The sequence below is a fragment of the Podarcis filfolensis genome (assembly GCF_964270895.1).
Source record: "Podarcis filfolensis genome assembly, chromosome: 2".
In the NCBI taxonomy this organism is placed as follows: Eukaryota; Metazoa; Chordata; class Lepidosauria; order Squamata; family Lacertidae; genus Podarcis; species Podarcis filfolensis.
Window position 1 is genome coordinate 53,125,535 of NC_139605.1, and position 26,073 is coordinate 53,151,607.

The 26,073-nt window shown below is 46.9% G+C and overlaps 1 protein-coding gene across 3 annotated transcripts; it reads left to right on the forward strand.

The window, feature by feature from the left end:
- The first annotated feature begins 4,534 nt into the window (after positions 1-4,534).
- HYAL2 (hyaluronidase 2) lies at positions 4,535-15,847 on the forward strand. Of its 3 annotated transcripts, none has more exons than XM_083603464.1 (4): positions 4,535-4,835; positions 6,923-7,904; positions 12,171-12,260; positions 14,383-15,847. In XM_083603464.1, the coding sequence occupies exons 2-4, from the start codon at positions 6,978-6,980 to the stop codon at positions 14,785-14,787; spliced, it is 1,422 nt and encodes a 473-aa protein (XP_083459590.1). In that variant the 5' UTR covers positions 4,535-4,835; positions 6,923-6,977; the 3' UTR covers positions 14,788-15,847. The 3 variants fall into 3 exon arrangements, with proteins under 3 accessions (XP_083459590.1, XP_083459592.1, XP_083459591.1); XM_083603466.1 differs by having other exon boundaries at positions 4,681-4,835; positions 12,171-12,460; positions 12,740-15,847; XM_083603465.1 differs by having other exon boundaries at positions 4,726-4,995.
- The last annotated feature ends 10,226 nt before the right edge of the window (positions 15,848-26,073 follow it).

Consider the following 26,073-nt stretch of genomic DNA (forward strand, 5'->3'; position numbering starts at 1 on the left):
CAGGTCGGTGGCGGCCCATCTAGTTCAGCATCCTGGCCAACCAAATGCCTATGGGAATCCCCAAAGTAGGACCCAAGCTCTCCCTATTTGTGATTCCCAGCAACTGTCATTCGGAGGCTTACTGTTCCCCAACAGTGATGCTAGAACGTAACTGTTGTGCCCAGCAGCCATTGATAGCCTTACCCTCCATAAATTTGTCTAATCCTCTTTTAAAATAATCTAAGTTGGTGGTCATCTCTGCCTCCTGTGGGAGTGAATTCCATAGTATGATTAGGTGCTCTGTGAAGGAGTACATTTTTCTGTCCTGAATCTCCCACTCCCAGCTTCACAGAATGCTCATGAGTTCCAGTGTTACGAAAGAGGAGAAAACCTTTTTGCAATCCAGTTTGTCCACAGCATGGACAACTGGCCTTATGCGCTGCTATTACTTCCCTTTTCTCTAAACTAAAAAGCCCTAAATGTTTCTCGTAGAGATTTCTGTTGATTTAGGGAACTTTTTTATTTCAGATGGAAACTGAGCTGGAATAATTATTTTAAAAAGCACACACACACACACCCCACACATACATACATACATTTTGACTCTAGGATGTCCCAAGCAATTGGTTGGCATCCCTCTGTCTCAGGAGACAATATTATCCAACAAAACGCATAGACTTCATAATCAAAAAAGAAAAATCCCCAAGAAGAGCTTACCACACTCTAAACCCAACCAGTTAAATTTATTCTGCTAGATTTAATAAGCCAAGAGGAACAGAGGGTAAGAAGGCACATAGTCAGATATAAAGGAAAGCTGCAAGCCATGTGTCCACATCGTCTGAAAGTGATTCTACAACGCATCGAAGGTTGTGTCATTGGACACATCCACTGAAACTGAAACTACTGTGGAGTCAAAGTCTCTCCATAGTAAAGTGACTCTCCTCAGTCTTTGAGGACAGACCATTTCAGCAGACCCACCATCGCTACAGGGATGAATTGTCCCCACCAATCCAACTTCTCTAGATGGTGGCCCATCCATGACAAAGGAATGCATTTCGCACATACCCTTACAGTCCATCCCTCACACCACTGAGCAAAGACTACATCGGGAATCAGGATGTGTCCTGCTTGATCTTTCAGACCAACAACCATTCAAGAGAAGCCCATGGTTGTCATAGAGGTCACAAAGTCACAAACTGGCCCAAGAGCAACCTTTGTGTAGATGTTAAAGTCACCCAGAACTATTGGCCATGGTAGAGGCCATCTCTGCCAGTTTGCTCAGGAAGACTGTTAGGAAGCAAGATGATTGACACAGCAGCAGAAGCAGCACAAGACCAGGACACTCGGCAGATAAGCAACCAAAAGCAGTGGAGGTGTCAGAAAAAGAGCATAGAGACCAGCCATTTCCCCAGATGATCATCAGCCTCTCCACTTAAACTGTAGCTCACCCTGCTCACAACCACCAAAACTGAGGTAGTATCATAGTAGCTCCCTGCCACATACCCAACCAAGACATATCTTCACACCATCACCCAATTAAAGTGTGTGCAGCACAGGGATTAGGGTCAAAGATAGCAAATGAAGGACAAACATGACCCACACTGCGAGCCAGAATCTGTTTTCCATACCCATTCAGGGGAACCCCAACAGAACCAGGCTTACCTTCACTGAGGCCACAGGCCTGTTTCTTCCACAGGACCTGGCCACTGGCCAATAATTCCTGTTCCTAACTGACAGTGTCCTTTATCACTTTCCAAGGTAGCAATCCCGCTTTATGTTGTTACTTCAGGATTAACCCCACCACACACAGCCTCGTCAGTACTTATGAGTCAAACCTGAGATAAGTTCTGGGTCCACCATCACGCTCCCAGCTGTAATCACTCAATCAACACAGTGGGTTCCACAAAAATACTCATCTTGCAAGCAGATTAAAAGAAAAAGAAAAACAAAACCCATACACACCTAGTCATACTATCAACTTGAAGCAGTCAGATAATGAAAACTTACTGGCCAGGAAGAGAAGAGTAGATAAGGCACAGGATGGTGCCAGCCACCAGGCTGCTCAGCCCTTCTCTGGTCCACACTCCCAGATGTTAATATCTGTGCCGGTAAAAAACCAGTCAACACAGTGGGAGCACAGAATGCTCTTGGGCCTGATCAGGCTGGTGTCACTTGCAGCATTTTTCCTGGGCTTCCAAAATGAGACACTCTCCATTGACTCCTGGGTATGCTTTCTGGTGAAGTGTGTGTTCTGGTGACAGCATGGGGGGAAAGGAGCCAAACTTCATTGTTGAACAAAACCCAACTATGTGGCATCTTGGCTCTCAAGAGCTGCATTTTCTCCCAATTTCTAGTGGCACTTTGGAAAAGCTCCAAAGCACTGGCCAGTAGGGATGTGCTAATTGTTTGCAATGGCAGCATCCTGCATTGGCATGATGCCCCCTGTTGCCAGGATACTGGGAGCCACCCAGCGAGGCCGACAGGCACATTCCTGGGAAGAAGACTCTCCTTCACAAGACAATGGCTGTTCAGTGAAAGGCAGATTGCTCCTGCGGCAGATGCTTATCTGCAGTCTATAATCAAATGACTGCTCTGAGGGATTCCAAGCTCTGGACATAACAACCGCTTTGTGGTCTTGATAATAGAGCCAGTGCTCCCAAGTCAATCCTTATACCAATTGCCACTGAGAGGGATGGTGTGGGAAGGGGGGTGCCCACAAGTTGTTTGGCCTTCAGAAATTCTTGTTTGGGGCAAAAGCTCTTATAGAACAGTTCCCACTCAAGGCTCCTTGGGAGGCCAGAAATAGAACTTCATTAACTATGAACCCCAGAATTTTGCATTAATGAAGCTCAGTAATAGCCAGCCAGGAGTCTCCATTACCCTCCTCTACAGTTTCTCTTTCTCATGAACTCCAGTCCTACCCCACCTCCATTTCATTATAGCGGCAGTTTTGGGGAAGGGCCGAGCTTAATTGTCTATGCCAAGCCATGCAAACAGGAAAGATGGTTTAAAACAAATAATTTTGATCATATAAAATACTGTCCCTTGCCATTGTTCTGAAACTACATAGAAAGAAAGAAAAACACTTTATTCAGCAGAGAAAGTAAGGCAGAAATGAACGGGGACTCTGATGGGATGGAATAAAGGGGGCAGCTTCAGAAGGTATTGGTACCTCAGGTTACATATGCTTCAGATTACAGACTCTGCTAACCCAGAAATAGTACCTCGGGTTAAGAACTTTGCTTCAGGATAAGAACAGAAATCGTGCTCTGGCGGTGCAGCAGCAGCAGGAGGCCCCATTAGCTAAAGTGGTGCTTCAGGTTAAGAACAGTTTCAGGTTAAGTACAGACCTCCAGAACGAATTAAGTACTTAACCCGAGGTTCCACTGTAAAATGAAGATAGCACTGGTTGCCTACAACATTCCCAGCACTTACCGTAATTGCTAAAAAGAGGGGTGATGGGGTTCAGTCCTGCCTAGAATTAGTGTGGCACAATTCCTGCAACCAAGCTCAGAATCAGAAAAGTCCCCAACTCAAATCTCTCCTCTCCAAGAACTCACTATATGAACATGTCTCAGTCTCTTCACTCTGTGATATGCAAAAATGAGGATAATACTGTATAACAGAGGTAACTTGCCGGGCTGCTGTACACACGATGTATGTAAAGTTTGCTGCACTCTAAACCTTTCATGTAAGTGTACATAAATGATAAGAACCGGGGCAGCCAACATGGGGCTCTCCCGACGTTGGACTACAACTTCTGCCATGCCTGATCATTGGCCGCACGAACTTGCTGAATCTGATGGGAGTTGTAGTCCAACAACATATCAAGTGCACTATGCTGGCTGAGCTTGATATAAATTGTTGCAACCTTTGATCGAGGAGCTTTATTCTCTAATGATATGCACAGTGTGGGGTTGCTGTGAGTGTGTTGAGTTTTGAAGGAAGGGCACTCTGCACATGCCAAGGGGCACTCCTACCAGATTTCTGGTACTGTGCTGGAAATTAGTTCCAGGGCTGAGCCCTGGCAATTTCTACTTTGAATAAAGTCCCGAGCATAGGTGCCAACTCCCAAGGGGCCTGGGTGGGTCCCTGAGTACCCACAAAATTCCCCATGAAGGGGCTGGGCACCCACAAATTTCAGTGCCAGGGCCATGCACACTACATGGCACCCATGGCCCTGGGCACCCTCAGTCGCGGAGCCAAGTTGGCCTTCCTGATCCCGAGTGAGCATCCCCTTGCGAAGAAGAGCTCTGAGTGGCTGGCAACTCAAGCCCCACTCCTCCATAAACCCATCGCCTTTTCCTGTAGAGGCTGGGGGTGGCCGGGGTGGGGGGGTGACTGCAACCGCCTTCGCTCACCGGGGTCTGCGAACTTCCTGGCACCTCGCCTACTACCATATTACATTCCACCCGACTGCTGAGATGTTCGCTTCCCTTTAAGAGGCAAAGCCACACTTGGCATACGGAAAGCAGCTGGATTGTACCAAGTGGCTCCGCTAGGCGGGGGAGCACTCACATCGGACAGTACTGAGGGGGCGGCGGAAACAACGCCATTTGCACCCGAGCGTTGCAAAATCAAAGTGTGCAAGGATATCAGCTCTCAAACGTCTTTCTCGGTTCTTGCTGCTCGCGCAAAAGTCCGCAGAAGGCTTGTTCCATGATGTGCCCCTTCTCCCCCTTTCCTCAAATCGGTAATGGGCTGTCCCTCGCTCTGATCTTTTAAGGGAGAAGCGGACTTGCCGGAGAAGCGGGTGGGTGGTACTGGGCTCATGTGCCCTTTAAGTAGAGGCTGCTCTGCGCCCAGGAGGATATATTGCTTAAGCTGGCAAGGGGGGTGATAAGTTAAGTACCCAGGTGAGTTCGCACAGTGGGGGACCCAGAGAGCTTCCCCGCCCCCAGCCCCAGGACTGTAGGACAATGGAGATGCGGCTCGAGGAGCCCTCAGGGCTGGTTTAGAGTTGGCTGGCAAGGAGTGTCTGAAGTTGAGCAGGGAATCGGAGAGGAGGAGAAGGAGGTGTGTGTGTGTGTTTAGTGTGGTTTTTCCTAAAGTACTTTCTTTCTGCTTAGCTGTTCCTCTCTCGGGTCCCCTAGCGCATCTGTGCAGGGGCAAGTTTTTCTGCAAGACTGCAGATCGCTTTCCCTGCTTGGTTTGGCAAGCCTCCTAGTTGATGAAATGCCCTTTTGAGGAAGCCGAGCCAGTGAATGGAAAATATCTTTTTCTCTCTCGCTTGAACTTATTTCTTCCGGCCCCTTCCTATGTGCACCGCTTGAATATTTTGCGGCGAGTGATTCTGGTTTGCATTTTGGCTGAACATCCCGGTTTCAAGCTACTTGCTTTTTAGTGGGCAGATTTTTTTGCTGGAAAGATCACGCTCGCTCGGAACTCGGAATATTTGACTTGGTGTTTGCGTTAGCACGTGGAAGTGCTCTTGCATCTGTTCTGCTGACCCGGCTTCAGTAACTACTTGGGTCTTGATTTTCTTTTCTTTTCTAGCTAAGTTTTCCCACTTTTTGCTGCTGCCTGTTCTTCTAGCGTTGTCCGATCGCTGCAGTAACAGTCTTTAAAGCGATTTCTTCTTTTTTTCAAAAGTGACTCTGTTAGTTCAGTTGCTGACATCCACATTTCCCCACAACTCTTTCCTCTCAAATGCTATTTGATAGGGGGTTTTTCTTTCCACCAAATAGTTCACCTTGTGAACTTTTCTGTGGGGGGGGACCCCAAAACTTTAGAAGCTATGTTGTTCCTCATCAGCAAGATGTTAAGAGTGTATAATGGGGAAGCAAAATTTTACAAACAGAGGATGACTTTCTTTTTACAAAAATATTAAAATGGTGTTGATTTTAAAATATTAAATATTAAAATGGTGTTGATTTTGACAATACTGAATTTCATGTTAGGAAGGTAGGCATTTTGGTATAAATTTAAAAAAGTGTTCTGATATTGGAGGACCATCTTTTGCTGGGGAAGGCTTTAAATGCAGTTCTTTCAAAGTAGCTCTTGGACTCTCTTTCAGCGGAAGTGATAAGGGTCATCAAAGCTGAGGTCTCACTTGCTTGGCTTCCTTAGTGAAAGGCTTCTGCTGCCAGGGTTGTGATGGGCTAACTTCTCTGTTTACTTGCCCATTTTCCTCCTGAGGCCAATGGTGCTTTTGTACAATCTGTATGCTTGTATAATGGCCCTTTCTCCCTCTAGGTCCACCAGTTAGTCTAGGGTTATGCTGATGACGGGCCTTCAGGGAAAAGAAAGCAGGAAAGTTCTCCTTAAGAACTGCCCTGTCTAGGAAGTATCTCTGCAGTGCTGGCAGGCCTGAAGCCACTAAACAAACAGGCGGCTGGTTTTCTGGACACATGTGTCCCTGCATGCTGATTCTTGAGGCTCTGAGAACCTCTCTGCCAGGTTTTGCTCTGCTCTCCGCTGCTGTTTATTTGATTGTGCCTGCCATGCTTTTGCTAGACTCTGTAGACTTTTCCAACTCTCAGGCCTGTAGCAGATGGTGGGTTACGCCAGATTGCAGACGGAGCTCTGGGAACGGGTATGAAAGTTGGAAAATAAAAGCATGTTGCCTGTTGAGATGCCACAGGTTTTTTTTTAAAGGGGGTTGGGATCATAACAATAATAGCTAAATTCTGAACACTGCCACAGTCATTGTATACCAGACTAGGCCAGCTCTCTGGTGTGTGTGTGTGTGTTTCAATTCCCAATTAGCTCCCACCTTCTGAGTACGATAAAGACTAGTGGAGGGAGGAGTTTTACTGATAGAGATAAAAGTTCTGGTTGAGGAATTCTTTTTTCCTTTGTTTCCAAAGAAGCATTTCAAATGGCCGCCTTTAGCTTATACTGTTGTACCAAGGAGCTTGCGCCTGGTCAAAAAGTGTGATTCTTTTTCCTTACTTTAGCATAACCACACATTTCTCTGCTCTTCTTGTGTCTTCTTTTGCAGGCCTTTGCTCTGCCTGCAACCTTCCACCACCTTGTCCCCAAACCACTTGGAGAGGATGCAGGGAAGCTCTGTGCTGGAAGTGACTTGGTTTGTGTTCCTGGTTGTGGCTGGCGCCCCTGGGCAGGACGAAGAGAAGCCCGCCTTCACCCCCATTCTCACCCGCAGGCCTTTCATTGTTGCTTGGAATGCGCCAACCGAGGAGTGCAAGCCTCGCTATGGTGTCCAGCCAGATCTCAGCATCTTTGACGTTCATGCCTCGACCAATGAACTTTTTGTGGACCAGAACTTGACCATTTTCTATAAAGAGCGCCTGGGCCTCTATCCCTACTATGATGGGGGGAAGGCTGTGAATGGGGGTGTCCCCCAAAACAGCAATTTACAGCAGCATCGGAACCAACTGGAATCTAGTATTAGGAAATACATCCGCACTGAGACAAAGGAGGGGTTGGCTGTGATCGACTGGGAAGAGTGGAGACCCATCTGGGTCCGGAACTGGCAGTCGAAAGACATCTACCGCAATGTCTCCCGTTTACTTGTGAAGGCTCGGCAGCCTCACCTGCTGGAGGACCAGGTGAAGAAGGAGGCTCAGTATGAATTTGAGTCGTATGCCCGTGAGTTTATGAGCGAGACCTTGAGATACGCCAAGTACTATCGCCCCCGGCAGCTGTGGGGCTTCTACCTCTTCCCCGACTGCTACAACCACGACTACAGTAAGAACCAGGACAGCTACACAGGGTGCTGCCCAGATGTGGAGAAGTCACGCAACGACCATCTTTTCTGGCTTTGGAAGGAGAGCACTGCCCTTTACCCTTCCATCTACCTGGAGCAGGTGCTGGCCAACCACACAAATGGCCGCAAGTTTGTGAGGTCTCGGGTAGGAGAGGCCCTTCGCATCTCCCAGCAGCACCATGATAACTATAGCCTACCGGTCTTTGTCTACACCAGGCCCACCTATATACGCACACAGAATGTCCTAAGCGAGGTAAGAAAGCCTTTCCTATCTGGTAAATGTTACTCTGTTGGAATTGGGAAATAGCCAAGAATCCAGGGCCATTGGGGTTGGATTTCTGTCCCATGAAGAGGAGCAGTCTGAAGGACAGGTCAGCCCAGCTTGTGATCCACCCTCCCAAAAGGTAATCCACCTGCAATGTATGGCACTCTCCAGGGGTGTAATAAACTTTCTGGTGTGCTGTCTGCCTGACACTGGAACAATGGGGCTAGGGTGGGAGGCTACTTGGCACTTAGCTGGCCACCAATACCTAGCTGGTGAGCTGCTTTTGCCTTCCTGGGTCAAACGTTGTTCAGACCTGTTATAGCAATAACTGAGATGCATTAGTTTGTGGTAATAACTGATAAGCATGATCAGATAAAGGCTGCTTATCAGAAGCTTTTTTCTGGTCTAATTAGGTCTCCAACCAAAGTTTTGTGGGCTGGGACTGCTCCCAGGAAGCACCTGTGAGCTGTGGTTCCTGTGGAATTGCTGTACAATGGGAGGTGGGAAAGGACTTCTTCTTTATCTTGGTCCTAAGCAAATTGACTTGATGTGTAATGGAAACTTAAGAAGTCTAGGGTGGGGCTGAGGAGGGAAGGAGGCAGCTGCTTCTGTCTGTCTCCCTCATCAGTTGTATGGCTGTGGCAGCACTGCTGCAAGAAAGTGCTGTTCTTTATGGGCATTTAATTCTCCTAGAAAGAATCATTAGTCTGGCATTTTGCCAAGGGCTTTTCTAAAGAATAGGGAGCCATTGGGCTGGATACATGTCCAGCCCACTGGGGACCACTGAGCTGGAGAAGTCGGAAGTTACACTCCAAATTGTTCCTGTGGGTGGGCTTAGTTCTGGAGCACTGAAGCACACAGGGTTGGTAAGGGGATGTAGTCTATTGACCCAAGTTCTGTTGGCTTGAAGAGCATCCAGGCATGCCAACTTCAGAGTAGTCCTTTGCCATGGTGCCACGGCCTTTGGAGTGTAGATCTGTGCTGAAAGCCAAGCTGCATTGCTTCTGCTTCCTGCAGTTTCCCAAGGTAACTTCTGAGGCTACCAGGCACTGTAAGATGCAGCAGGATCATGCAGATGCCCCCAAGGTCTGAGCACCACTGAGGCTAGTGTCAGGATTGATGTGACTGGCTAGTCCATAGGCAAAAATGTACTATCTTCTGTCTTCTGCCTTGGCCCACACAACTTGGGAGCGAAAGCTTTCTGAGATAGTTGGTCCCTGTAACTGTATCGTAATCGGTAATCTATTGCAGTATGATTTCTGTTTCCCTCATATAGGAAAAAACTTCTCTATCCTAGCTGGACTTACAGGAAGCAGCAGGCAGCAATGTAGTGTTAGTGATGTGGGGCCTTGGGGTGGGGGGAATCAAAGGCTCATTACTATTTCTGCAGCAGAGTCTCCAGTGACCTTAAGCCACATGATCAGCATGAAAGGGAAGCTTATTTAGCCACTATGCTCCAAAGCTAAGCATTTTGGAACACCAAAAACACAAGGTGCCTGAGTTTCAAGAGAATGGTGTACAACAGGGGTCAGCAAACTTTTTCAGCAGGGGGCTGGTCCACTGTCCCTCAGACCTTGTGGGGGGGCTGGACTATATTTTTTTGGGGGGAAATAATGAATGAATTCCTACGCCCCACGAATAACCCAGAGATGCATTTTAAATAAAAGGACGCATTCTACTCATGCTGATTCCCGGGCCGCCCGTGGGCTATATTTAGAAGGCAATTGGGCCGGATCCGGCCCCCAGGCCTTAGTTTGTCTACCCATGGTGTACAAGTTATGTTACATGTAATGAGACATTATGAAAAACACAACATAATTTACTCTGAAAGATATTGGAGCACTCCAAATCATTTCCCAAGTATGTGTGCAGAAAACAGTAGATTTAGGTGGAAAGCGTTTTATTGCAACACATCCCCAGTTATTGCTATTTTATCATTATAAGATTGTTGTATAATCTTAGAAGGTGTGTGGCTGGGACTATCCTAAAGGGACCCATCACTTCTGAGTTTGCTACTTACAATAGGAAAGGCACTTAAGCTTCAGGGTGGGGGATTTCCTTCCAGAGTTTCTGACCTTGTACATCACTGGGCTCTGTGATGAGTTTTAAGACTGGACCGCTTCTATATTGCCTTGGCTGGGGTGGGGGAAGTTTCCGAAACAGAATTTTCAGCTGCCCTTACACAACTAGACTTCAGCAATCAGGAGTGCCAGCTTGGCCCCGCAACCGTGGGTGCCCGGGGCCATGGGTGCCATGCAGTGTGCATGGCCCTGGCATTGAAATTTGTGGGTGCCCGGCCCCTTCAAGGGAATTTTTTGGGTACTCGGGCACCCAGGGCCCCAGAGAGTTGGCACCTATGTCAGCAGTTGCAATTACCTTGTAAGTTACTTTAATAAGTTTGCACCTTGCAGATCCGCTGTTTGGAGAAGCAGAGGTGGGCATGATACCTGCACGCACCTTGGGTCTTTCTCTCTTTGAGATCTTGACTTGGTTTCATGCTCTATCTCTAAGCAAAGGCAAGAGCAACTTTACAGCTGAGCATTTTGGAAAAAAATAATAATCTGTGGCCAGTGGTGAGTTCTAGAGCCTCAAAAATGCAACCCTTGCTCGTTATGTGGCTGACTTTGCCCATGGATAGAGTGGAAGTTAGTGAATGGAGGTTTTTATCCCTGCTACTTAGGAATCATTCAGATTAACTAGAGGGTGCTCTGAAAGTAAGCAGTGTAAGTGAAACGCTAATTAAAATGACAAACTTCAGACATGTTTAGGCAAGGGGTAGTAACGCCCAAGTTTTGTATTTTAAAAAAGTTGTTGTTGCTCCTTCTTGCTTGGCAACAGTCACTGATAATAAAATGGCAGCTTTAACCACACATGCCTAAAGGCCTATTCATCCATAGAATACAATTTGCAGTTCCACTCCTCACCCAACCCCTTTGAGCTCTGGGGATGACCTCTGCATTTGGTGTAGCATGATTTGTCCTGGTTGTCTGTACTCTACCAGAGGCATGTTCACAGATCTGCCTGAAAATGTAGATGCTGAAAGTGAGGATGGGGACAAGCCTTCCTCCAAGGACCTTGTGCATGTCTCAATGTGTCCCTGAACTTGCCCATGTTGCATTGGGGAGTGCTCACTGAATGAAGGTAAATCCTCCATGTAATTGGGGCTGTGCTTTACCATTGCTCTGTCTACTATCAGACCATTGCTCAGTCTGGCTCAGTACTACCTTCATGAACTGGCAGCCACTCTCCAGATTTTCGGGTGGCGGGACATTCCCAATCCTTCGTGGAATTTTCTGGCCTACCAACACCAGGTGACACCTGCTTTGTTGTGTGGTGCATGTGCATTGACGGATGGAAAATGTAAGAGGTGGCGATTTTAACTTAAGATAATCTACCACCCTACACTCTTTCTGTATCTTCAGATTCTTGAGAGATTGCATGTAGAGAGGTTCTGACCCTGCCCACTGCAAGTGTGTGACCCTAACAGATTACTTCCATGGAACACGGGTGGCACTGTGGTCTAAACCACTTAGCCTCTTGGGCTTGCCAGTCAGAAGGTTGGTGGTTCAAATCCCTGCAACAGGGTGAGCTCCCGGTGCAATGTCCCAGCTCCTGCCAACCTAGCTGTTTGAAAGCACACCAGTGTGAGTAGATAAATAGGTACTGCTGCAGCAGGAAGGTAAGCGTCGTTTCCGTGCACTCTGGTTTTCGTTACAGTGTTCCGTTTCACCAGAAGCGGTTTAGTCCTGCTGGCCATATGACACGGAAAGCTGTCTGTGGACAAACGTCGGCTCCCTCGGCCCAAAAGTGAGATGAGCGTCACAACCCCATAGTTGCCTTTGACTGAACTTAACCGTCCAGGGGTTCTTTACGTTTTTACCTTTACCTTACTTCCATGGGAATGAAGCCGTCAAGGGCAGGGGGGCTGGGGGGCAGGCAGTCCCTCATCCATTTCCTCCACAGCACCAACAAGAAACTCCCTCACACATGTTGGCCAGGCAAGGCTTTCACCTGTTTCTCTTCGTCAGTCTGAAATGTTGCTTTTATCTGACAGTGCGTATTTTGAAAGGTGAATTATCCTTTCTCTCCACCATAAGGCTGAAACTGGTGTTAAAAGGCACCCCCTTTTACTAAATAATAAGGAACAGTCATAATACAGCAACCTATCCATTCTTGAGCTAGAGAGTATCCTACTAATCTCCTAATATTCTGTATCTGTACTAACTGTGGAACTACCTGGATGTTTCTTTCCAGAAAGATTTGATCTCCACCATCGGAGAGAGTGCTGCTCTGGGGGTAGCTGGTGCGATCTTCTGGGGAGATGCAGAGAACACTAGAAGTCGGGTATGTATGTTTCCGCACCAGCCACAGAGAGACAAGCCAAGAGGGAGCTTCTTTCAGATAAAACGGCTCTTCGATCTCACTTCTGTCAACAGCATGTCGGGTCCTGTCTTAATTCAGCAGGCAGCCCTCTTAGTGGAGCTACTTCTGCAATTTGTTCGGTTTAGCAGCTCAGCATCAGCACAGCCTCTTTTTGGTGGGCTGTCAGAAGAAGAAGAAGAAGAAGAGTTTGGATTTGATATCCCGCCTTTCACTCCCTTTGAGGAGTCTCAAAGCGGCTAACATTCTCCTTTCCCTTCCTCCCCCACAACAAACACTCTGTGAGGTGAGTGGGGCTGAGAGACTTCAGAGAAGTGTGACTAGCCCAAGGTCACCCAGCAGCTGCATGTGGAGGAGCGGAGAATCGAACCCGGTTCCCCAGATTACGAGACTACCGCCCTTAACCACTACACCACACTGGCTCTCACACTTCTCTCTGTCAGGAGAAGTATGGGAAGAGGCATGTGTTGACAAAGGTACTGGCAACGCCTAGAAGTTGCTGAATGTCAGAAGACCCCAGAAAGGCCCTCTAGGGAACGCTGGTGGTCTCAGGTGTGGGACAAATGGGCTTTCTGGACATCTAACATACCACCACAGAGTAGTAAGAGGCATGACAAGACATGATAAATTTGACAGAATTTTGTTTCCCTCTGTAAGTTTTATTAATAGGTCAAGCACAAATTGTGGTCCCCTGGCAACTCATGACTCCCAAGGGAGTGGCTATTTCATGCATCCCTGAAAAGATCTAGCTTGTATTGTATTATGGCTGGTATTGTTTCTCTTTACTGCCATTGCTTTATTTTCAATCCCAGATCCTGTGTTGCCTCTTACATGCTGCACTGTTTATTGTTTTAAGCAATACATAAATACACATACACACGATAGATAGATAGATAGATAGATAGATGATAGATAGATAGATAGATAGATAGATAGATAGATAGATAGATACTGTCAATGCAATGACCATCTGGTACTAGAGGGAGAAGGGTGGCTTTTGACTACTAGTGGCTTTTGGCTTTGAGGGGTACAAAGACACTCTTCCTTGGAGCTTTGCTACTTTGTCCAAGGGAGCATGGTCCCCCCCCCCAAGGCCTCCATAGCACTTCCTTGTATTGAATTCAACTAGTTGCCATTCCAGTGTTGATACCAAGCATATGCATCATTTCCTAAAGAGATGGAACCATAGAGAGATACCCCCTTTGGTGTCCAGAGTACATAATGGGCAATAACTGCTTTCAATGTAAATAGTAGAGACTGAGGCTGTACACAACTCGAGCCTTTCGGTCTTGAGGGAGGCCTCCTTGTGCTGTGAAAGTCCTAGCCTACACCCTAACAGCTGTGGGTAGCCATATTGAGCTGAAAACACTGCCTTCAAGCACCGTGTTTAGCGAAGCTGCTCTGGGAACAGTTCTTCCAAGTTTCCTGCAAGGATGTGAAGCAACCGTACTGACTAGTATGGGGATTGTGTCATCCGGATCTGATGTCTTAAGTCTTTTCAGTGCATCCTCTTGAAAGAGGGAAGTGATAAATTCCCATTACCAAATACAGCCCCATCTGTTCATGCATTATTAATATGTAGGGCATGTCAGCAGAGGGGGCTGGGCTTTTGGCCCTGCCTCCTCCATCGGACCTTCTTCCTCCATGACTGGGTGTCCTGATTGCATGCAGCCCCTTTGCACAAGCAGGTGCTCATGCTCTGAATTTTCTCTGCAGACGAAGTCGGGTGCAAGCTGACGGGGTTGCAGACCTGGGTTCAGGACTTGGAAGCATGGGTCCACACAGAAATGCTCCACACATAAGTAATGTGTTATTAGGGTTTAAGAAAGGGATAAATACTGATCAAGGCAGAAACCCTATGCATGCTTACCAAGAAGTAAGCTCCATGGAAATAAATGGAATTTACTCTCAGATATGTATTTTGGCTCAGAAATCTAAACTGCTGGATTGCAGGATGGATGGATGGATAGAGGCTTCCATTGGACCTTCTTGCATCAGGGATTCAATAAGAGTGAAATCTCACCACCTGGCTATAGCTGCTAGTCTCCCAGTTCCTGTTGCTAATTTTGGATCCTCTCCTCTGCAGGAAACGTGCCAGCTGATTAAAAACTACATAGAGGAAGGCCTTGGCCGTTACATCGTCAACGTGACCACAGCTGCCGAACTCTGCAGCCACGCTCTGTGCAGTGGCCACGGGCGCTGCCGGCGCATTTTCAGCAACACTGACGTCTTCTTGCATCTCAACCCAGCCAGCTTCGAGATCCACCGCAACGCTCCTGGGCAGGGCAAGCAGCTGTTTGAGGCCACGGGGAACTTCTCTCAGGATGACACTGCCTTCCTCAAGGCCCACTTCCAGTGCCACTGTTACCAGGGATGGCACGGGAAAGGATGCAAGGAGCAGCTGAACCCTCCTGGGGGCGGCCCCTATCTTCGCAGTAACCTGGGACTCCAGTTGCTGATAACTCTCTGTCTGCTGGCCTGCTTGCACTAGGCTGCCTCCAACTGGAATCTCTGCGGCCGCAAACTAGTTCCTGGTGCAGCAGGCAGTGGTGATAGGCGGAAAGGGAGAAATAAGAGCCGCCAGCCTCTCGTTTTTATATATATATATTTCTTTAGCAGTGATGTAGCAGACCTACTATTTAAGAGACTGTCCTACCTCTCCCATCTGTGCCACTGGCCCTTTAAGGGGCAAAAAAGTGAAAAAGGACCTTCCCCCCCACTGACAGTATTTCTGTGCGCAGGCGGATGGGTGACTGGAGGTGAGGACTGGCAAAGGTAGGGAGGCTGCCATGAGGCCTCGCCTCTCCTGCCTTTCCCTTGCTGTCCAGAAGTATCTCCAACACAGGAGTCGATTTGGTGCCTTGGGTTAGCTACCCAAACAGAAGCAGGAATTTGAGGGTGGGGAAAGTTGTCGAAGGGTAACCTGGGGGTGGGGAGGAGGGAGGAATACGTGCCCACATTCGGCATTCTTTTGGGAGAGGATTAGGGAGAGGGGTGCTTGGCTCTTCTGTTGTAAGGAGGGAGGGGGGCACGGTTAGAAAATGGGAGTCCTGGAGCCTGCTTAGGCCTCAAGAGAGGTGTGATGGGTTTGGTGGAGCTGCTGTAGTGAGGAGAAAATTGCTGCTGTTTAAAACATGCCTCTTTAGGATAGCCGATAGAGAAGGAGAGAAAGCATTGCCCAGCCAGTGGGGTTTAACCTAGAGAGTAGAAAAGGCTCTGGTGGCGAAAATGCCCTTTGCTGACCGACTGGGTGGGCGGGCAAACAACATTTGTATTGCTCTGAGAAGGGCAGCCGTGGGGTGCGGGAGTGCCATGCCCCCGATCCGTGTGTGGCCGGTGCTGAGTTGGTGCCCTGCATCCGTTACAGGAAAACCAAAAAAGTTTTACCTCAGAATTAAAGACACACCGAGAAAACGTAATTGGCGTTCTGCATTGTGTGTTGGGAGCTTGCTTCGTTGCCCCGAGGGGCCCTTCATGCCAATAAGGAGGCTCCAGCTGTGAGTGGTATTTGCCTTCAGACCCCAATAAAACGTTGGCCGGCTTTTCATTAACACCTCCCCCCATCGTGTGTGGCTTTGTCCTTCTCATCACAGAACTGTGGCTCTGGCTAGTGCTGGTCACCCTCCTGTGACCATCCCTGAGTAGCTGCGCCTAAACCAGATCATTCTTACTTGTCTTAACAATTCCCTCAGCTCTTCCCGTTTTGGGTGCGGCCAGAGAGTTTGGAGACCCCCAATGAAAGAGGCCTGTTGCTGCTGCGGCTGCACCCCCTCCCCTTCTGCTGTTTGTACAGAGGCCATCTGCCAGCCTGGCCTTCAGCTCTCCTTCCCAGTGTTGCTCTTTGTCTCTACTGGAGCAGCAAGGGGCTGCCTCTCCTTGTCCGGACTTCCTGCTCCTTGTAATTAAGTCAACGAGTTTTGGCTGGCAAAGCCAAGCAGTTGCCAAAGTGGAAGGAACACTGGGTGTCTCTGTCAGGGTCATGTGCCCTGCACAGGAGAGCGAGAGGCTGCAGGCCGGGGCGGGGCCTGACTGCCATTGTGTTCCTTTTCTCCCCAAACAGCCGTGTTTCTCCTTGCTTCTCTTACAGCCGTCGGAGGACCTTCTCTGTTTGCCATACAGGGCACACACCCCTCCCCCTAGGCCTTCCACTCCCACTGGTTGTGCTCTGCACCCTCTGTTGTTTTCGCCTGCCTTTTCTTTGAACTCTGATGATACCTCTTGCTTCACTGGATGGAAGACAGAGCAACCTGGTCTTTGGGCTGGTTGAGCTCTCCCACCCCTGATTTTAGGAGTGTATCTAGTTTTCTTTGGCTGCTTGCTTCTTGGCTGATCCTGACTTGTTCATCTCTAAAAGCGATGGAAGAGGCTGGGCATCTGTAGAAAACAAGCTTGGAAATATCGAACCAAATTGTGGTGCTTCATGGGGTTGTCTTCTGTGAGGGGGGATTGCTGCTGGTTTGGAAGGCAGTTAAGAGGCACCTTGGGCTGACTTGGGGAACAGGCAGGTAGAGCTGCGTCAAACTTGCAGCCTCTTTTCTTATCTGCCCTTCAGCTGCCTGTGATCAAATTGGTGTTGAGAACACGGAGCTGCCTCGCACTGAACCAGGTCAGTGGGTTATTTTGCCCAGTACTATTAACCCCAGCTCGTATTGTCAAGCAGTTGGCAGCAGCCAACCTCTTTGTTCTGTTTACCAAAACGTTTTCCAGCAATACATCCAGTTAAGTGATCGAGCTGAGAAATGCTACAATCTGACCCTGGAGCCTCCAGCGCCTGTTTTGTAACTCTGAGCTACAACTCCTCCCTGTTCTCTACCCAGGGGTTGGGCTGCAGATCATCTTCTGCCAAGGGCATGGGGTTTATTGAAATGAAATTCCTGATGTGAGTGGATATTATTTGTTTCACAGTGAAGGAAAAACTTCACTAATCCTCTTGCACATAAAATGCCTCTTGCTACGGTGCCTAAGATGGGTCTCTTGAGAGCAGGCATCTCCCTGTGGCTGCATGCTCTCCTCTGGGATGGCTCTTGGTGGGCTAGTTTTTCTGCCTCCTGTAATTCAGCCTTATGCCTGGCCACTGGCCATGTTGCCTCAGGCTGATTGTTGGGATCCAGCAAAATCTGGAAGGGCATAGGTTCACCATCCCTGGTATAGAAACATAGTGTGTGTTGTCCACGTGCTCTTCTAGGTGAACTGGAAAGTGCTCTGGACTTGCAACCCTACCTAAAACTCCCACCTTAAGACTTCCAGAAATAATGACATCTTGTCCAAAAAACTGAACAGTCCCTGGGCACAGAAGAATGCAAGATGACTCTGGGGTGAGCTGTGGTTCTTGCATTTCCTTGGAGAATGTTTTTTTTAATTGTGAGAAGAGGCACAAGCCAGCTTTAAATCATAGGATTAAGAGGCGTGTACATGTCCAGTGCTATAAATATGAGCATTCCTCTGCTAGCTGAGTTCAGCCAGGGGTACTGCTGTTCACTGCACACACATTTTGATTAGAGACAATCTGGAGGAGCAAGGAGGTACACGGCTCTTCATTTGTTTGTTTTTTTGTCCTTTGAGGTCTTTATTTCATTGCCCCCAGGAGCCTCATAAAACGTGATGCCATATACCTAAGAGCATAAAGGGCAAGTAGGTGCTTGAAAAAAGGCGTAAGATCATGGGTAGACAAACTAAGGCCCGGGGGCCGGACCTGGCCCAATCGCCTTCTCAGTCCGGCCCGCGGACAGTCAGGCGTTTTTACATGAGTAGAATGTATCCTTTTATTTAAAATGCATCTCTGGGTTATTTGTGGGGCATAGGAATTCGTTCATTCCCCCTCCCAAAAAAATAGTTTGGCCCCACAAGGTCTGAGGACAGTGGACCGGCCTCCTGCTGAAAAAGTTTGCTGACCCTTGCATAAGATTAATCTCCACAGATACGGTTCGGATAACTGGGGCAATTAAGCATCTGATTAGACTGCTATTTGGGAAAAGGAAAACAGGACCTATAACAATAGCACAGGAATTTTTCTGGGGGTGGGCACAAAGCAAAATGCTGAAATGGGGGAGCAAGCTAATTCATCCTCCCCCCCAAATGAGAATAGTGTCTGTACACTTTGCCTCATCTCATGTCCTATTAATGCCAGAAACTTTTATTTTTAAAAAAAATCAAAGTGGGTGATAATATTTGTGAGGGTATGCATGAGGACGCTTTGTCCAGAGGCAAATCTAGTCCACTTGTTTCTTTAGACAAATGTGTGAGCTGGGGGATGAGGGAGGTTGGTCTGTTCCATATACCCTTTGCCTGAAAACCAGGAGTGCACAATTTCTCCATCATAGCTTTGGAAAAACAAGGAATATCGCTCCCTTGGGGGTCCCTGTCAAAACATCTACTGTGCGAGGGTCAGTGCTGAACGTCCTCCTGCTTTCCGTTCAGTAGGAGAGCGCCCCCTAGTGCCACAAAGGGCGCCAACAAATCAAAGCTCAGTTCCTATCTCCCTAGGAGGGCAGAGTGTTGCACAACAATTGCCAGTGCTGCTTATGTGGGCAGTTATCTGTAGTTTTTTTCGGAAGCCACAACCAATGCAAGCCTTGGCTTGTCCTTGTGTTTGATTTCTCCAGAGTATATACCAGCCCACGGCTGATCTGATGGCAGGCTGCCATTTCTTTCCCCTCTCTAAATCTTTTTCCCAGGATCAAACATGTTTTCTCCCTTCCTCTTCTTGCTTTTTGATGTGCTCCCTTTCTCAGCCTTTCATGGCTTTCCCCACACACATTTCCATATATTCAAGACACTGGAACAGAAAGCATTTCCCCCGTTTTATTCTCTCTTTTGTCACATTGATTGCACGGTTCCCTCTCTGAGCCTGGAATATGCTTTGTGCTGTCAAGTTCCACCTCTACTTGTCGTAGCCAGGCAGAAACTAGTTGTCTTTTGTTTAAGGCCATGCCAAATTCTTGAGCAGAGACACTTGGAGAAAGGTTACTAAAAGCCATGTGAAATGCTTGGGGATGTGGTGTGCGAATGCTTACAGTTTTAACACTTTGTAGGGAACCAGCCAGTCTATGCACCTACACAAATTCCTAATTCTTACTCTGGATTTATGGATCTAGAATTCTTAATGATTACCCCTGATTCGGTACTCATAGTCACTTAAACGTGAATTGCCACCCGCACTTTGCCCATAGGTATGTATTGAAAAAGCAGAAAACTCCCAGCTTTTATCATTCTTTAACTAGTCATTTTAACCGTCACTCTTTGAAAGAGAACAGTGGCTAAGCATGACAGATATAGATATATATATATCATGAATTACAAAATTATAGGTCACAGTTATGTAGCTAGAAGATGTGTCATTCTGTTTCAAAGGACTAACACAAAACAAATGTGTTCAGTGCACTTTTACGAAATCCGCAATGTGCCGATTCCTGAAGATTTGTTCTGTGGCCAATCCTCTGTATAACACGATCATTTAAAATAAATTCCAATCCCTGTACTTCAAAACAGTTTCTCAAACCCAGCGTGGATACAATCCTGGGTATTTTTAAGTGTGAGCCAGAAGACTTCCTACCCCAGCCCCAAAGCTCTCTTGCTGGGGTGTGTGTGGGTTAATTACAGTGATACCTCGAGTTAAGAACTTAATTCGTTCCGGAGGTCCGTTCTTAACCTGAAACTGTTCTTAACCTGAGGTACCACTTTAGCTAATGGGGCCTCCCACTGCCACCGCATGATTTCTGTTCTCATCCTGAAGCAAAGTTCTTAACCCGAGGTACTATTTCTGGGTTAGCAGAGTCTGTAACCTGAAGTGTCTGTAACCTGAAGCGTCTGTAACCTGAGGTACCACTGTAATTCTTGTTTAAAAGCTTCCTGGCCTGGTCATTAAGAGATCTGTCTCTTAGTTTTGCTCAGTACATGATGACAAAGAACTTCAGGTGGTGGCAATTTTCAAAAGGCGCTTTGATTCAGTCTCCTCAGAGATACTTCAGTTACCCCCCATGAGGTGTGGCAGTGCTGCCTTGGGAGGAGGGAGCAGAAGTAGCAGCCTCTTTTTTTGGGGGGGGGTGTTTGAGAGAAAGGCATACATGGCAGCATCACCATCATCCTGTGAGGTGGGAAGAAGTTATAGCATGGTTAGGAAATTTGTGGCCTTCCAGATATTTTTGGACCTAAACACTTGTTAACCCTGGCCAATGGACGGAGATGTTGTGGCGATACCTGAAAGGCCACGGCTCATCCATCCCTGGTTTAGAGGTCCTTGAAGACAAGCGAGAGCTGATGGTTCACATCCACTGCCTTGAGTTTTCTGAGAGCTAGAGATCAAACCACTGGCACCCCTGATAGCACAATGGCAAATTTCACCCCCTTGTTCTCATGCTGATGTCAATAGCTATGGGAGGTGAATGAAATGCTTTCTCTGTGGGCCATTGGAATCGCCCTCTCCGCTTTCATCATGCTAATGCCACTAAATAATCATCAGCCTTCGCTGCTGTGGCCACTCACAGCCTCGAGTCTGGTACTGAAAAAGGGCTTTGTGTGGCTAATCCTAACCACAGAACAACAGAGAAGGAAGCGAGGGGAAGAGGGGGCCTCTTGCATAGGCATTGCTACCGGGCAGGGGGATGGGAAACCCAACCAGGACTCTTTATGCAGAGCAAAGCAGGTCACCCAGCAGTAAAGCAAATAAATCTTTTCTTCTCACCCACTACCCCACTCACATCCTTGTTTAGGAACATAATATGATCCCTGCTAGATCAGGCTGAAGGTCAGCTATCTGGTCCAGCACCCTGTTCTCACAGTGAGCAACCAGATGCCTAAGGGAAGCCCGCAAACAGGACCTGAGCATCACAGCGCTCTGAACAATTGCAGTTCCCAGCAACTGGCACTCAGAAGCCTATTGCCCCAACAGTGGAGTTGAGTCTTGCTGGCTATCCTACTGACTGCTACCATGCCCACCCACAGTCCCTCCAAGTGTCCCTATTTTCCGGGGACATTCCTGATTTAGAGAAGCTGTCCCAGTTTGATTTGACCCTGGAATGTCCAGCTTTCCCTTAGGGTGTCCCTATTTTCATTGGATAAATGTTGGAGGTATGGAGTTATCCAACCCCCGAGCTGTCTGAAGGCAATCCTGTATAGGGAAGGTTTTTTAAAAAAACGTTTAATGTTTTAGTATGTTTCTATGTATGTTGGAAGCTGCCCAGAGTGGTTGAGGCAACCGAATAAGATGTGTGGCGTATAAACAGTAAAATTATCATTATGGAACGGGATGTCCCTATTTCCATCGGAGAAATGTTGGAGGGTATGCACCCACATTAGCTGCACTGGGTGGGGGGCATTACATGAAGTTGTATATCTGGAGATTTCTTCCCCCACCTTTCTTAAAAAGAAACAGGTGTGAAGGGCCTTCTAAGAGTGCACCTCCAAATCAATGTTTAGTGTGTTACTGAGTGTGCTTGATCCTTATAGATAGTTGAGCAGTCTTGCAGTTCATGTTATTAGGGATCCAGTCGTTCATATGAAAGTGCAAAAGGTCTCCTCGTGCCCCAGTGGAAGACCCCTAAAATGTCATACATGAGGCAACACTGGGTAAGTGGCAGAATGGGTGCTGGAGGGAGTCTTTCTGAGTGCAAACTGGGGAGAAAGGTAGTGGTGTCTGGGGGTTGGGGTGCAATGTGTGGGAGATAGACACAGAGAGACCACATCACTGGGTTAGTAGGTAATGTGCACAACAGCCACCTCCCTCCCTCATATCTAGTTCCAGACAACATACAGTCTGTTTTCTTTAGCAGGTTGTAAAACTGATTCCAAATTACACTTGAAGGTAGAAGCACTACCTACATGGTTTTAAACTTCTTGGGGGTGAGTGGGTTAGTTTTCTACAGATATGCCTCCCTCGATTGCAGCTGCAATCCAATATACAAGGCTGCAACCCTGTATAAACTTACTTTACAATAAACCCCTCTGAACTTAGTGGAACTTCCTTTGGAGTAAAGATGCCTAGGATCAGGCTGTTTAAAATGTTGGTTGAATTAGAGTTTATGGGCTGCCTTAGAAAACAGGAGTCCTGGAGCCTATTTAGGCCTAGGGAGAAGTGTAACTATAGTGGTTTCTCATTTTTTATGTGAGATCCAAATGTCTTTCCTCTACGCCTGCTGCAGGGACATGTTACTCTGCCACTGAGAAAAGCAATACCCTTTCCTGCTCAGTTCATCCCACCTTGCAATTTGATGCAGAAGCTGCACTGCATGCAACCACACCACTGAAACATATATTTCTTTAAAAGTAGTAAAATGCCATGTCTGGACAAAATATAAAGACTTACTGGAGAATAAAACTCCGAGGTGGCTGTCACCCCTGGAGGCTAAGGCTCGGAAAAGAGCCAATATGGAGGCCAACTGGCCAAAATATTGGGAGATAATAGAAAAGGATGGTGACAACTGGAAATTGCAGAGTTTAGAAAAGATGAGAGACAAAGTGCGAGACTGGTTACACTATGCTCAGATTAAAGAAGTGTTTAAAAATGACAAAAAGTTAGGATTCCAAGTGGAAAAGTCAAAGTTAGAAACTGAACTGTTAGAACCTAAGACTAAGGTACTTTCAAGAATGTATAACTTGCTGCTGAAATGGAACACACATGACGAAATGGTAAAATCAACAATGATAAAATGGGCGCAGGATATTGGGTATAATATTATGTTTGAAGATTGGGAAAGGTTGTGGACCTCTGGGCTGAACTTCACTGCATGTAATGCGTTGAAGGAAAATGTGATGAAAATGATGTATAGATGGTACATGACCCCTGTTAAACTGGCTAAAATATACCATTCGTCTGATAGCAAATGTTGGAAATGTAAGGAAAATGAAGGAACATTTTTTCACCTCTGGTGGACCTGCCCTAGAGTGAAGGCCTTTTGGGAGAAGATATATAATGAATTAAAAAAGGTGTTTAAATACACCTTTACTAAGAAACCAGAGGCCTTTCTCCTGGGTATTGTCGGCCAGAGTGTGTTAAAAAAGGACAGAACATTCTTTTTGTACGCAACAACAGCAGCAAGAATATTAATTGCCAAGAATTGGAAAACTCAGGAGCTACCCACTGTGGAAGAATGGCAGATGCAACTGATGGACTATATGCAATTAGCCGAGATGACCGGCAGAATTCGAGACCAGGGAGAAGAAAGGATGGAAGAAGACTGGAGGAAATTTAAGATTTATTTACAAAAATATTGTAATTTGGTTGAGTGTTGAATTGGATGCCAGTGCAGACAATTGTCTACCATTAAATTAGATTTAAGGCTGAATTATATGTCAAACCAAATTAAGATTATTAATTAAGATGAGTTAAATGATAATTTGTTTGAAATTAATTTAATAATGATGTAAGTGTATGCGGGAGGTGTGGGGGAGTCCCATGTAACAATTGAGAGATGTTAAATGGACAATGATAAGTTGTGCTTATCTAATATATGCTTTATTTGAAAACTTCAATAAATATATTATAAAAAAAAAAAAAAATAAAAGTAGTAAAATGCCACCATTCCCATTTGCCCTTTCTAGGTTCTCAGTTATTCTCAGTTATTAAGAAGTGGAAACTTAACTTAGTACAGGGTGTGAACTCCAGCACACATCCTTCCTGTTTCCTTTTTAAAGTGTCAGGCAGGAGAGAGGCTGTTCTTCCCATCCCTAAAAACTGGTAAGAAAGCTACCATGACCCTCTCTCCCTATTTAATGGGAACAGAATACTATACTATTGTTGACATTGGACTGGCACTACTGTGAGTTTAGCAGTGAAAGTGTGTTTATTAAAATTTGTCTGGAAAGCGCAGAGACCAACAGAGTAGGAGGCCTGGAGAGAAACTGAACCCCACGTAGAGTGTTTGCTTTCTTTTTTCCTCTGATCCGCTTGCCAAGAATGTTCGCCGCTCCCCTCTTTCCACCCACCTCCATTTTCAAGCTCTGTCTCATCAAGGGAGATTGCTCTTCACCCACCATAACGTTTATCATTTCAGAAAGGCAAAAATTCCAAGCCCCTTTGTTTTATTGCAGGGGCTGACTGGAATGTTTCCAGCGAGCTGTAGAAGAGAGTCTACTCTACCCACCGAACCCCATACCTAGGTACAGTGGTACCTCTGGTTACAAACTTAACTCGTTCCGGAGGTCCATTCTTAACCTGAAACCGTTCTTAACCTGAGGTACCACTTTAGCTAATGGGGCCTCCCGCTGCGATTTCTGTTCTCATCCTGAGGTAAAGATCTTAACCCGAGGTACTACTTCCAAGTTAGCGGAGTCTGCAAGCCGAGGTGTTTGTAACCCGAGGTACCACTGTATCTTGAAAAATGTCAGGAACCGATCCCTGCAGTTCATTTTTCTGTCAGTTCCCCACCAGGAGAATCTGTGTAGGCCAGCTGTGGAAACACAATAGGGTCACCATTCTGCCTAATTTGTGGGGTTTGTTTGGACAAAAAATTTACAGAAAGTTGTTCTCATAAATCCAACAACTATCGCCTTTCCCAAAGCTCAGTTTCATCATTCTCACTAGAACAGTTCTGAATTGCACAATCTAGGACAAGAATGAGGGAGACATCTACTGGTGACTCCTGTTGCCACAGTCTAGGGATCTTTCCCACATACTCAGTTGGGGTTTTGGGGGTGGGGTGGGGTGGTAGAATAAATGCATATTCATTTATCATTTGCTGCGAAGATACACTGCTGTTGTGTGGACACGTTTCCCCCACCAAATTCTGTTATGATTGCTCAGTCCCTTCTATTACCAGAGTTATGCCACGGACACATGTACTGCAAGCCCAAATGGATCAGATGAAAATGCTATGACCCTTTACATAAAAATATTGGAAGTTTTAGATGCCCCCCTCACCCACCCCACAACTCATCAGAGACTCAAGACAGAGCATGGAAAGTGCCATCATGCTGCCAGGGAATGTTGGTAACAGAGCAGCACCCAGATGTTGGTACTCAGGTGGCTGCAGCTGGGACTTAGGCCAAAAGGAAATCAAACAGCTTATTGCTTGCTTCACTTTAGCCTGGGGCCTGAGGTGGCTGGGGGTGACCGGGCTCCTATTCCTATTTTTGTCCAAATGATTTTTCAGTCCCGCCCATCGCACAAGGTGGAACAGATAGTATCTGTGCGATGCGGTGATCCTGGAATATAAAAGGACAGGAAGTGAAATACATTAGGGTTGGTGCTGTGCATCTAGCGCCTGGAAGTGCTGACATCCTCACAGCCGCAAGAGGTACCTTTGAAGTCGCACTCCAAGGCGGCATCGGGCGGTGCCAGTCTATTCCAGTGCCCTGAAAGGAGAGTGATGATCAGGTGCCCTGAGCAACCTACAGTTCCCAGGACTTTTGCCCAAATCTTCCTGAGAAGGGTAGCTTGTTCAGGGGGTTGTGATTTCCCCCACAGAACTACAGTTCCCAGAGCAGGTTACCAGGATGCTTTGGGGAAGCTATCTTTCTCTATTGTATAACTTGTGTCACATTTTACTGGGGTGAGTAGTTGTTTACAGGACTGCTTCATCCTCCAGTTAGGATGGCATATTCTAATTTAAACTGACATGTTTTAGGGAGCTGGACAAAGGAAAGAAAGAAATCCACTTTGCAAGACTGAATTAGTTCTGGTAATTGAGGTCAGCTCTTCACAGCATAACTGAGCCAACTGGACAATAATTAGCTGGATTGAATCAGTTGTTCCACTTTGCTAATAATTAGAAGCTGATGCTGAGAAACAGGCAGTGTCTAAAGCCGGGATGGGGAACTCAGTGGCCTCCAACTCTCATCCATG

Bases quoted from the DNA above. Each gene is read 5' to 3' on its own strand.
- HYAL2 (XM_083603464.1), top strand. From the start codon at position 6,978: ATGCAGGGAAGCTCTGTGCTGGAAGTGACTTGGTTTGTGTTCCTGGTT. The intron at 7,905-12,170 runs GTAAGAAAGCCT...GTTTCTTTCCAG, and splicing joins CACAGAATGTCCTAAGCGAG to AAAGATTTGATCTCCACCAT. The intron at 12,261-14,382 runs GTATGTATGTTT...TCTCCTCTGCAG, and splicing joins CAGAGAACACTAGAAGTCGG to GAAACGTGCCAGCTGATTAA.